We start from the raw sequence: 12,321 nt of genomic DNA, 5'->3' as shown, positions 1-12,321 counted from the left end.
TCACAGCCCGTGAGTTTGAACCCCGCATCAGGCTCTGTGCTGACAGCTCAGAGCCTGGAGCCTGCTTCGGAATCTGTGTCTCCCTCTCTCTCTGCCCCTCCCCCACTCATGCTCTGTCTCTCTCTGTCTCAAAAATAAAAAGAAACATTAAAAAAAATTTTAAATACAATCTAGTCAATTTAAGGATCACCACACGCATGCTGAAGAAAACTCCAGTGCGTGCATGCATGTGTGTGCATGTGTGTGCGTGTGTGTGTGTGTGTGTGTGTGTGTGTGTGTGTATAGTAAACATATACACATATGGTAAACGTGTATATATATATAGTAAACAGGTCTGGCAACTTAATTTGTAGCTTTTTAGCAAGAAGAGTTGCAACTTGAATATATTTGAAACATAGTATGCTCAATTTAATCTCCAAAACAGAAATACACTGAATTTTCACTAACAATCACTAACAACAAAACAATGGACATCTGCAGTGCAGGTAGTAAATTGAGCCAGTGCTAATTTTTACTCACCAAAAACTTGCTGATTCTTAAACCCAGTTCCTTCAATGGTGAAGCCACATCTTTATTAGCTTTCACTTTTTCAGCTGAATTTGGACTATGAAAAGAACAATGAATCATTTCCTCATTCTCAATGACCCTCTCAGGATTTTAAACAAAAATGCTTAAAGATATGTTTACAACAGACCTTTTCTTGCCCTTTAGGTGCCTACAAAATATACACACAACCACAACTTCATCTCTACACATTTTATAACACAGAACTACTTATGCCTAAATGATAAATACAGTAAGTGTCTGTTACAAATTACAGTTATAATAATAAATGTGGATATATTAAGTTGTATTATTCTTGATCCTTACAACTATCCTGAAAGGGAGATATTACTATCCCCATTTTACAAGTGGAATTACTAATACTCAGAAAGAATAAATAACTTACCAAAAATCCCACAGCTAATAAAAAGTGAAGGTGAAATTTAAAACCAGGTCTGTTAGTATACAAATACATATTGCCTAGCTGAGAGGGCCTAGAAGCTATAGCACCCCAGTAGCAGTGAGCACACCCAGCACCCAGATCTTGGTTTCTCATACCATTATCTTTTCTTTTTTTTCCTCATACCATTATCTAATAAAAGTTACCAAGACTCCTTAGAGAAACAACTAACTCTACAGCTGGGGCGGGGAAAATAAAAGATGAGCCTGGAGCATCTTGTGATGTCAGAAAATAATTCAGGAAAAAAAAAGGATGGAAAATGTCAAGATTACATAGAAGCCAACCTGAAAGAACTCCCAGTGACCAAAGCTAAAACAAAGTATAAAATAAATATACATGTGCCCATGTAAATAAATAAATTAATACAGAGAAGGAAAAAACCTACTTTAGAGAAGAGGTCCAAATAATATATATAGATGCTACTTCCTTCAGGAAGTAGAATTTAATTCCACTATACCCCCAGCTAGAAAGTGGGCTATGCTTAGTGACCCACTTCTAAAACAGAGTAGGGAAAGGAAAAACAATGACTTGACAGAAGAGAAACTTGGCAAATACTACCTTGCCCAAATGAGCAAGATCACCATCACCAGTGATTTCATGTGGATTACCACATCCTCTGTTATGATAAGAATGGTACTTCATTTCTGTGCATTCTTCCCAAAAACCCACAACTCCAATCTAATAATGAGAAAAACATGAGACAAATCCAAATTGAGGGCATTCTACAAAATACTTGACCAGTCCTCCTCAAAACTATTCAAGATGATGAAAATTAAGGAACGACTGAGATGCTGTCACATCTAAGAGCTAAGGAGACATGACAACTAAATGCAACGTGGGATCCTGAATTGGATCCTAGAACAGAAAAAAGACATTAAAGGGAAAAAAAAAGTTAAATTCAAATAAAGGCTGACGTTTAAAAAAAAAAAAAAAGTCTGTCAGACCTCAAATCTCATGCTACTGACAAAGAAACTTTTGTCTTTAAAAAAAGAAAGTAATGCCACAAATGCCCATTCTGTAAACTACAAGCATGTTGTTGTTGGATTTGATTTTTTTATAGACTCTCACATTTCACAGGAAATCCACAACACAAAGGCTACTATAAGGTTAAACAGTAAGTTCTGAAAGAGGCAACACAGAATGAGGATTAAGAACACAGACACTGGAGTAAGACTGCCAGGTTCAAATCCTGGTTCTAAACTTACTAGCTGTGTGACCTTGGGCAAGTTACTTAACCTCTTTGTGCCTCAGTTTCCCCATCTGTAAAATGGAAACAATAATAATAAAAGTACCTATAGGTGATAATATAGTGATTAGCTTCTTTTTTTTTAAGTCCATATATTTTGGACACACAGAAGTTACAGATAAAACAACACGACGTCTGGGAGTTACTTCAAATAAGTATGGGGGAAGGGGTAATGAACGACAACAAAAAAAGAAAGTTCTTCACTAACCTAAGAAAATGAAGATGGAAAGTAATGTAAAAACAAAATCAGATGTTCAGAAGTAGAAAGGAAATGAGGGTGGCTTGGGAACTCCGACGCATAACAGAATGCAATCTGGACTAGGAATTAAGGTACAAGAGTCTAATCCTACAAGGTGTACTCTCTTCTTTTTTAAAACTAATTTATATTTGATTGCTGTTGTTTTTCATTGCCCAGAGGAAAAAAAAAATCTATATATTCAAGCAAAGAATAAAAACAGTAGCTATCTTAAAGAGCTGTTATAAGGATTAAAGAACTTCTGCTAAGTGCCAAGAGTAACAGATGGTACCTAATAAACATCCTAAGTGGTCAGCTACTACTGTCACTGTCCACTGCCCTATCCTGGCACTTGGTGCTGACAATACTTCACACAAACATGGTGGAACGAGATAAATATTAGAACTATTCACTGACGAGTTAATGACTCTCTAGCCCTAGGCACTAGGCTTATATAACTGCATTCGGCAAGGTTGTATTTCTAAAAGGAATTTCCCTTTCAACAGACAGTACAAATGTGCCTGACTCTTTTCCACTGGTAACCAATTTGTATTCTCTGTAATCTACCTAACCCAGCAACATCACCAAATCGTACAGGAAGAGTTTCTCTACCCCAGCTTCCTCAGTGGAATTACTCTAGCCAGACGCATGGAATAGCCATACCTGGGAGGTTTATAGTAGGACAGCCCCTCTAAGAGCCGCTGCCAATGTTTATTCAGTTCTGCCTCAATCTGATTCTGGAAAAGAACAAAGAAATTATACAGGGATTTACACATTCCTGGTCTTTTTAATACGCTTCTCCCCACAGCTGAAATCATTTTGGATAGAGAATTATGTAGCCTCCTTTCCCTTGCTTAACATTCTAACAATGATTTAATCTTATTATGAAAATCTTGATAAACTAGCTTTCTGGGGTGCCTGAGTGGCTCAGTCGGTTAAGCGTCTGACTTCGGCTCAGGTCATGATCTCACGGCTCATGAGTTCAAGCCTCACATCGAACTCTGTGCTTATAGCTCAGAGCCTGGGGCCTGTTTCAGATTCTGTGTCTCCCTCTCTCTGCCTCTCCCCTGCTCATGCTGTCTCTGTCTTATAAAAATAAATAAACAATAAAGAAAAATTTTTTAATGTCCTTTCTAGTGGTTGCATGATATTTTATCAAGTAGCTAGCTAATAATTTATTTACCATGTCTCTAACGTTAGATATACTTAAGCTGTGATTACTTAATATAGATAATGCTATGGTAAAGAGCTTTGTATACAAAAATTTTTTCAGGATTTCTTTCTTGTAAGATATGTTCCTAGAAGTAGAATTATCAGATGAAAGCATATCAAAATGTTAAAGCTCTAGGGCTGCCTGGATGGCTCAGATGATTAAGCGTCTGACTTCACCTCAGGTCATGATCTCACGGTTCTTGAGTTCGAGCCCCACGTCTGGCTCTGTGCTGACAGCTCGGAGCCTGGAGCCTGCTTCAAATTCTGTGTCCCCCTCTCTCTCTGCCCCTCCCCAGCTCGCACTGTCTCTTTCTCAAAAATAAATAAACGCTAAAAAAACATTTTTTTTTTTTTAATGTTAAGGCTCTAGAGGTGCCAGGCTGGCTCAGACAGTAGAGCATGTGACTCTTTTTCTAAGTTTGTTTATTTATTTTGAGAGACAGAGAGAGCAGGGGAGTAGCAGAGAGAGAGGGAGAGAGAGAATCCAAAGAGGCTCCACGCTGTCAGCACAGAGCCCAATGCAGGGCCCTAACCCACAAATTGTGAGATCATGACCAGAGCCAAAACTAAAGTCAGACATTCAAATGACTGAACCACCCAGGTGCCCCATGACTCTTGATGTCAAGGTCATGAGTTCAAGCCCCACATTGGACACGGAGCCTACTTAAAAAAAAAAAAAATGTTAAGGCTCAAAAAAAGGTGTGACATTCATTATGTTAATTACCACAATAACAACAGTGATAATTAAATACCATCTTAATGCTTTACCCTCACAAGTTAAGGCCACTCAAGGATTAACATGAAGAACTGTGCTTTACTGATTATATACTTGGAAATATCCTAGATACCATAGCCTCTGTGACCTAAGGAGCTAGCTACATGGAAAAGGAAAAAAAGGCAAGGAAAGTATGAGACAGAGAAAAAGCCTGAGAATCTTCCTTAGCCCTGAAGTAGCAGAAAGGTATTTGTACTCCAACCCTGAGCAGCCAGCCATGGTATCTTTTTAGGTAAGGAATCACTAAAGGACAAAGAAAGGTAGAGATTTAGAAAACTTCAGCAGATAGGCTATTAAACACACCACATTTCAGCACAGAGAAGCAGGGAATGCATAATGTTTACAAAGATATAGGAATAAAAAAAATGTGTTTACTTCCTCCTTCAAAGAGAAGGCAATTTCAGGGGCTCTTTGTAATATAAGCTATACAAAAACTACAGAATCCACCCAAGAATACCAGCACTTACCAGCTCTCTCAGAGCTGACCTTCCAAGCAGAATTGTCCACAGTTCCCTGCTGCTCCTGAAAAATGACAGAAAGCAGAGGTAATTTTGCACTTTTATTTTTTTTTAATGTTTTATTTATTTGGGGTGGGGGAGGGTAGAGAGGGGGAGGACAGAGGATCTAAAGTGGGCTGAGCTGACAGCAGTGAACCTGACACAGAGCTCTAACTCACAAACTGTGAAATCATGACCTGAGCCGAAGTCGAACGTTCAACTGACTAAGCCACCCAGGTGCCCCTGCACTTTCAGAGAATACAAATTTGACTAAGCTGTCTCACAGTATCTCATCTATTCTCTGAAATCAGGAAACTCAATGTATAAAGCAATTTGATGAAATTCTAGACATTAATCCTATTCTATTTTTCTTATAAGTTTGATGTTCAAAGTAGAAATTAAGAAACTAACATATAACCTAAACCAAGCAGGTACTATTAAAAATGAGAATGGCCACCACATTTTAATGCATTTAAGATGCCATTAATTGAAGGATACATAATTATTTATGTTCTATCAATAATAAAATGCATTGCAATTTCAGAGGTATTAAAGTATGCAAAAATGTATTATTTTAGAATGAAATATAAAAATTAGTGAATTATCTTACATCTTCTATGCTAAGGCACCGCCTCAATGCAGCATTTTATTTCTACTTCCTCCCCTCTCATTAAAATGTAGTGACAAATAAGGAGAATCTAGAAAAGGAGTATATCGTGGCGCCTACATAGCTCAGTCAGTTAAGTGTCTAACTTCAGCTCAGGTCATGATGTCACAGTTTGTGAGTTCAAGCCCTGCATCAGGCTCTGTGCTGACAGCTCAGAACCTGGTGCCTAGTTCTGACTCTGTGTCTACCTCTATCTCTGCCCTCCCCCAAGCTTACTCGTGCTCTCTCTTTCCCAAAAATAAACATTAAAAAAATTTTTTTAATAAAAAATAAAAAAGGACTAATTTCAAGCCGCCCATGACTTCCAGAATTTTTTTTTTACCATTTTATTAATTTTTTAAATTTACATCCAAGTTAGTTAGTATATAGTGCAACAATGATTTCAGGAATATATTTCCTTAATGGCGCTTACCCATTTAGCCCCACCCCCCTCCCACAATCCCTCCAGTAACCTTCAGTTTGTTCTCCATATTTAAGAGACTCTTGTTTTGTTCCCCTCCCTGTTTTTGTTTTTGCCTCCCTTCCCTTATGTTCATCTGTTTTGTATCTTAAAGTCCTCATACAAGTGAAGTCATACGGTATTTGTCTTTCTCTGACTAATGTCACTTAGCATAATACCCTCTAGTTTCATCCACGTAGTTGCAAATGGCAAGATTTCATTCTTTTTGATTGCTGAATAATACTCCACTGGATACGCATACACACACACACACCACATCTTCTTTATCCATTCATCTATTGATGGACACTTGGGCTCTTCCATACTTTGGCTATTGTTGATAGTGCTGCTATAAACATGGGGTGCATGTGCCCCTTTGAAACAGCATACCTGTGTCCCTTGGATAAATACCTAGTAGTGCAATTGCTGGGTTGTAGGATAGTTCTATTTTTAATTTTTTGAAGAACCTCCATACTGTTTTCCAGAGTGGCTGCCCCAGTTTGCATTCCCACCAGCAGGGCAAAAGAGAGCCTCTTTCTCCGCATCCTTGCCAACATCTGTTGTTGCCTGAGTTGTTAATGTTAGCCATTCTGACAGATGTCAGGTGGTATCTCATTGTGGTTTTGTTTTGATTTCTATTTCCCTGATGATGAGTGATGTTGAGCATTTTTTCATGTGTCAGTTGGCCACCTGGATGTCTTCTTTGGAGAAGTGTCTATTCATGTCTTTTGTCCATTTCTTCACTGGATTATTTGTTTTTTGGGTGTTGAGTTTGGTAAGTTCTTTATAGATTTTGGATACTAACCCTCTATCTGATATGTTGTTTGCAAATATCTTCTCCCATTCCGTCAGTTGCCTTTTAGTTTTGCTGTTTCCTCTTTTTTTTTTTTAAGATTTTATTTAAGGAGGGGCACCTGGGTGGCTCAGTCAGTTAAGCACCTGACTTTTGATTTCAGTTCAGGTCATGATTTCATGGTTCATAGGATGGAGTTTCACATTAGACTCCATGCTGACAGTGCGGAGCCTGCTTGGGATTCTCGCTCTCTCTCCCTCTTTTTTCTGCCTCTCCCTTGCTCGCACTCTCTCTCTCTTAAAAGTAAATAAGGGGCACCTGGGTGGCTCAGTCGGTTAAGCTTCCAACTCTTTTTTTTAAATGTTTATTTTTGAGAGAGAGACAGAGCACAAGCGGAGGAGGGGCAGAGAGAGAGGAAGACGCAGAATCCGAAGCAGGCTCCAGGTTCCAAGCTGCCAGCACAGAGCCTAACTTGGGGCTCAAACTCAAGAACCGCGAGATCATGACCTGAGCCAAGGTCGGCTGGTCAACTGACTGAGCCACCCAGGTGCCCCAAGCGTCCGACTCTTAATATCAGCTCAGGTTATGACCTTATGGTTCATGAGTTCATGAGTTCAAACTCCGTGTCAGGCTCCAGGCTGGCAGTGCGGGGCCTGCTTGGGATTCTCTTTCTTGCTCTCTCTCTGCTCTTCCCCCATTCAATCTCACTCTCTCTAAAATAATAAACGTTAAACAATACAAATGAATGAATGAATGAATAAATACATACATACATACATAAGGGGTGCCTGGGTGGCTTAAACAGTTGAGCCTTCGACTCTGATTTTGGCTCAGGTCATGATTCCAGGGTCATGGGATCAAGCCCCGCATCACGGTCGACAATAAGGGTGGAGCCTGCTTAAGATTCTCTCTCCCTCTCCCTGTTCGTTCTCTCTCTAAAATAAATGAATAAATAAATAAAATTTAAAAAAAATTGTCTCTCAGGGTATGTCTGGCTGGCTCAGTCAGTGGAGTGTGCACTCTTGATCTCAGGGTGGTGAGTTCAAGTCCTATGTTGGGTGTAGATTACTTAAAAATCTTTTAAAAAAATTGTCTTTCAGGATTTTCCCATCAAAGAGGTTTAAAACCTAAAATTATAAATCTCCTTTCTAAGGGTTAATGCTTGTAAGAAAACTTCAGTTCTGCTGAATTAATAGACACCAACTCCCAGAGCTGCACTGTCAAATCAGTAATCATTTATCTGATGACAAGAGCATTACAGCATTCACTATTCAAAAACTGGCTTTGGATCAGGTCACGATCTCACAGTTCATGGGTTCCAGTCCCGCATCTGGCTCTGAATTGGCAGTGCGGAGCCTGCTTGGGATTCATTCTCTCTCCCTCTCTCTCTCTCTCTCTGTCAAAATAAATAAACTTTAAAAAAGAAATAAAAAAATTGAAGGTCTGAGGCACCTGGGTGGCTCAGTCGGTAAGCATCCGACTTCAGCTCAGGTCATGATCTCGCGGTTCGTGAGTTCAAGCCCTGCATCGGGCTCTGTGCTGACAGCTCAAAGCCTGGAGCCTGCTTCAGATTCTGTATCTCCCTCTCTCTCTGTTCTTCCCCCACTCACACTCTGTCTCTCTCTCAAAAATAAATAAACATTAAAAAAAAAAAAATTAAAGGTCTGAGTAGGGGCACCTGGGTGCCCAGTCAGTTAAGTAACCAACTCTTGGTTTCGGCTCAGGTCATCATCTTGAGATTCATGTGTTTGTTGGGCTCCGCACTGATGGTGCTTGGGATTCTCTCTCTCTCCTTCTCTCGCTGCTCCTCCCCCACACACAGGTGCTATCTCTCTCTCTCTCTCTCAAAATAAAAAAAAAAAAAGATTCTCTCTTTTCCTCTGCCCCTCCCCCCTTCTCTCTCAAAAATCAAAAAACAGCATACACTTGAACTTTACATAGGATACCTTCTGATTTACACAGAATGGATTAGATACCTACTATATAACACATAGCTAACAATAGGGCTGACAGTACATCAAAATTAACAGAAAGAAACTTATCATTAATTGAAGGCATTTGTATGCCTGAGCTAATAAATCAAATCACTCTTGATCATTCATCTTCCAATTTCAAAAAGCCTGGGCATCACTGAGCTTTCATTTATCCACATTTGCTTTCAGAACTTAAGTCCCTAGCTACAGAGGTAGCAATGATTCCCAGAAGAAACTCCAAAGACCACTGCCCACACTATGTAGTGCCCACACTATGAAGCCCTGCTGCCAGGGCCTAGAATTCCTTGTTTTGTCAAAGTCAAGCTGTGGGTTTTGGTTACACCAAAATCTGTAGTTTTTGCTTTAAAAAAAAAAAAAGATTTTATTTTTAAGTAATCTCTACACCCAACATGGGGCTCAAATTCACGACCTGGTGATCAAGAGTCACATGTTATAACAACTGAGCCAGTCAGGCACCCCCTTTTTTTTTTTTCCTGAGAGTGAGAGAGACAGACAGACAGACAGAAAATCTTAAGCAAGTTCCACTCCCAGCTAAGAGCCCTCATGACCTCATGACTGTGGGATCATAACCTGAGCAGAAATCAAGAGTCAGAAGCTTAAACAACAGAGCTATCCAGCAGCCCCGCCTTTTTTTTTTTTTAAATAAAATGTCCTGTAAGAGTATTTCTCAACTCGTACTTGATACTCAGATCACATACAACAAAATCACCTGGGAACAACACAGCAGTACCACAGAATCCTGGTCACAACTTAGAGCTACTGTTTCTCAAAGGACAGGCATGGGAAATCTACATTTTAAAATGACCACACAAATGAATTCCTAAATCACCACTGCTCTAGGGTATCAATTTATTTCAGAGGAGCAGGTAAAAGACCGGTCAGTACAGACCCTATCTGCCTTTTATGTTTGATATATAGTATTAGCCTTTTTTTGGCAGAGAGAAGGGGGGAGAGGAAGAGTCTGTTAACTAAACAAGATTAGAGAGCACTGTCCTAGACTAAAGCAGTAACTTTTACACTTGCTACTCAAAAAAAAAAAAGTGTTCCTTTAGAAATTAAAATTTTATTGGCAAAAAAAATTTTTTTAATTGGCAAAACCACGTCACGTTCCTTTTGTTACGTCAAAAATAGGGGTGCCTGGGTGACTCAGTCTGTTGAGCATCGGACTTCGGCTCAGGTCATGATCTCACGGTTGGTGAGTTAAGCCCCGCATTGGGCTAGCTGCTGTCAGCATACAGCCCACTTTGGATCCTCTGTCTCCCTCTCTCTGTCCCTCCCCTGCTCACACTCTCTCTCAAAAATAAAAACATTAAAAAAATAAGAAGATGTCAAAAATAATAATGTCTACTGATAGTTTTTGATAAAAAGAATACCCAACACTAAGCATTTATAGTATACAGACACTGTATTAAGCATTTAACACCCTGTCTTATTGACAACTTACTGACAACTCACTTATGAAGCTGATACTGTTATTATCCCCATTATTTCCTCAGGAAATTAAGGCCTAAGAATACTTAAATAATTTGTCTAGTGTCACAAAGCTAACATATAATAGATCCAGGGCTTGGAGCTACGGCTTGAACCCAGGTTTGCATAATTCCAGAGTTTAATCATTACATTACATTCACTGCTTCAAGTTGCACTCAAGATTCATCCTACAACAAGCAAAGGCTGAGGAGACGCTTTCTTTTCTACAATGGCAACACATACCCTTAACACGGTCGCTGGTACAGAGGAGAGGCTCAAAAAATACATGCTGGGGGGGAAAAAAACAACCATGCTGATGGGGTGCCTGGCTGGCTCAGATGGTAGAGCATGTAAATCTTAGTCTCAGGGTCATGAGTTCAAGCACCACGATGGGCAGGATGGGCAGGCTTGGAGCCTATTTAAAATAATAAATAGGAAAAAATAATAATAATAAATAGGGGTGCCTGGGTGGCTCAGTCAGCTGAGTGTCAGACTTTGGCTCAGGTTCATGAGTTCAAGCCCAACACTGGACCCCCTGCTGTCAGCGTGGAGCTGGCTTCTGATCCTGTCCTCCTCTCTCTCTGCCCTTCCCCCTGCTTGTGCACGCGGGCTCGCTCTCTCTCAAAAATAAATAAAGTATTTTAAAAAATAAAATAAAATAATAAATTCTTAGGTGAAAAAAAAAAAAACCCACAACATGCTCATGAATTAGTATCAAAGAAAGAATGACGAGTCCCTTCTCGACCTGCAATGCCTACAGTCTAAGTGGAACAGAAAAATTAGAAAACCAAAATTATATGTAGACATGCCAAGAGAAAGGAGAATAAAGGAGAAAACGGTAGTTTATCAGGAAGGAAATCCTTGTGGAAACAAATGTCTCTGGTTCCTTGATTCCTACACATTTTCCAGCCTACGAATAATGAAGATACAAATGAATCTAAGACCCTCATGATCCTTATTAAGTTTAGCGTTGGGAATGACAAAGGACGTTAAGCACACATTATACAATCAGCGAGAAAGTAGAAAGTAACAAAAAGCATGATCCTAACAATTAGACACTACAAAGGAATATAACCACAGAAGTAAAACAGAAAACAGTCAGGGAAGAGAGAGATCACTGGGAATTTATTCAGGAATCAATGCAAGACTTCACCTCAAATTGGAACCTTAAGGTTTAGCAGGTAATTCTCAAGACACAACAGCCATGGCCAGAACCGTGATGTCTAATCCAAAGCCTCAGGGAGACATCTTCTATATATGTTTTCAAGAAACAAAATATTCCTGGGGCATCTGGGTGGCTGAGTCAGTTAAGCGTCCCACTTCGGCTCAGGTCATGATCTCACAGTTCATGAGTTCAAGCCCCGCATCGGGCTCTATGCTGACAGCTCAGAGCCTGGAGCCTGCTTCGGCTTCTGTGTCTCCCTCTCTCTCTCTGTCCCTCCCCCGTGCATGCTCTATCTCTCTCTCTCTCAAAAATAAATAAATGTTAAAAAAAAAAAAATTCCTGAAGCCAAGACTACACTGTATGTTAACTTGAGAATAATAATAAAAAGAAACAAAATATGTACTGTAGTGTCTCTCACCTATTTTCACAATAAATAAGTCTGAGCTAAGTACTTGGAGGAGAAACCAAAGCACAGAAACTAAATACCTTGCCTCAAAGTTAAAGTTTTAAAAATGTACTGAGGGGCGCCTGGGTGGCTCAGTCAGTGGAGCATCAGACTCTTCATTTTGGCTCAGGTCATGATCCCAGGGTTGTGGGATCAAGCCCCATGTCAGGCTCCATGCTAAGTGTAGGGCCTGCTTAAGATTCTCTACTTCTCCCTCTGCCCTTCTCCCCTGCTCGCACTCTCTCCATCTCTAAAATAAAAAAAGTAAATAAATAAAAATAAAAAAGTTCATTGACTTTCGGCCCAATGTTCTCGCAGACAACATAGAACTCCATTCCTCAAAGAGCTGGAGTCCATGGAAACTGGAAATTATCTTCCCT

The 12,321-nt window shown here is 39.8% G+C and overlaps 1 protein-coding gene across 1 annotated transcript in view; it reads right to left on the bottom strand.

The window, feature by feature from the left end:
• NUP188 (nucleoporin 188) overlaps nucleotides 1-12,321 on the bottom strand; it is a 53,951-nt gene that overhangs the window by 39,152 nt on the left and 2,478 nt on the right. The window contains exons 2-4 of the mRNA XM_047070655.1: nucleotides 4,939-4,993; nucleotides 3,148-3,221; nucleotides 520-604 (exon numbers count right to left, since the gene is read on the bottom strand). Of these exons, the coding sequence (XP_046926611.1) occupies nucleotides 520-604; nucleotides 3,148-3,221; nucleotides 4,939-4,993 (214 nt within the window). The remainder of the gene's footprint in view (nucleotides 1-519; nucleotides 605-3,147; nucleotides 3,222-4,938; nucleotides 4,994-12,321) is intronic.

The sequence above is a fragment of the Lynx rufus genome, unplaced genomic scaffold, assembly GCF_022079265.1.
Source record: "Lynx rufus isolate CCGP_SWC_20201006 ecotype Redwood Valley unplaced genomic scaffold, mLynRuf1.p SCAF_10, whole genome shotgun sequence".
In the NCBI taxonomy this organism is placed as follows: domain Eukaryota; kingdom Metazoa; phylum Chordata; class Mammalia; order Carnivora; family Felidae; genus Lynx; species Lynx rufus.
The sequence above is the reverse complement of the archived record's forward strand: the minus strand, read 5'-3'. Positions and strand labels throughout refer to the sequence as shown.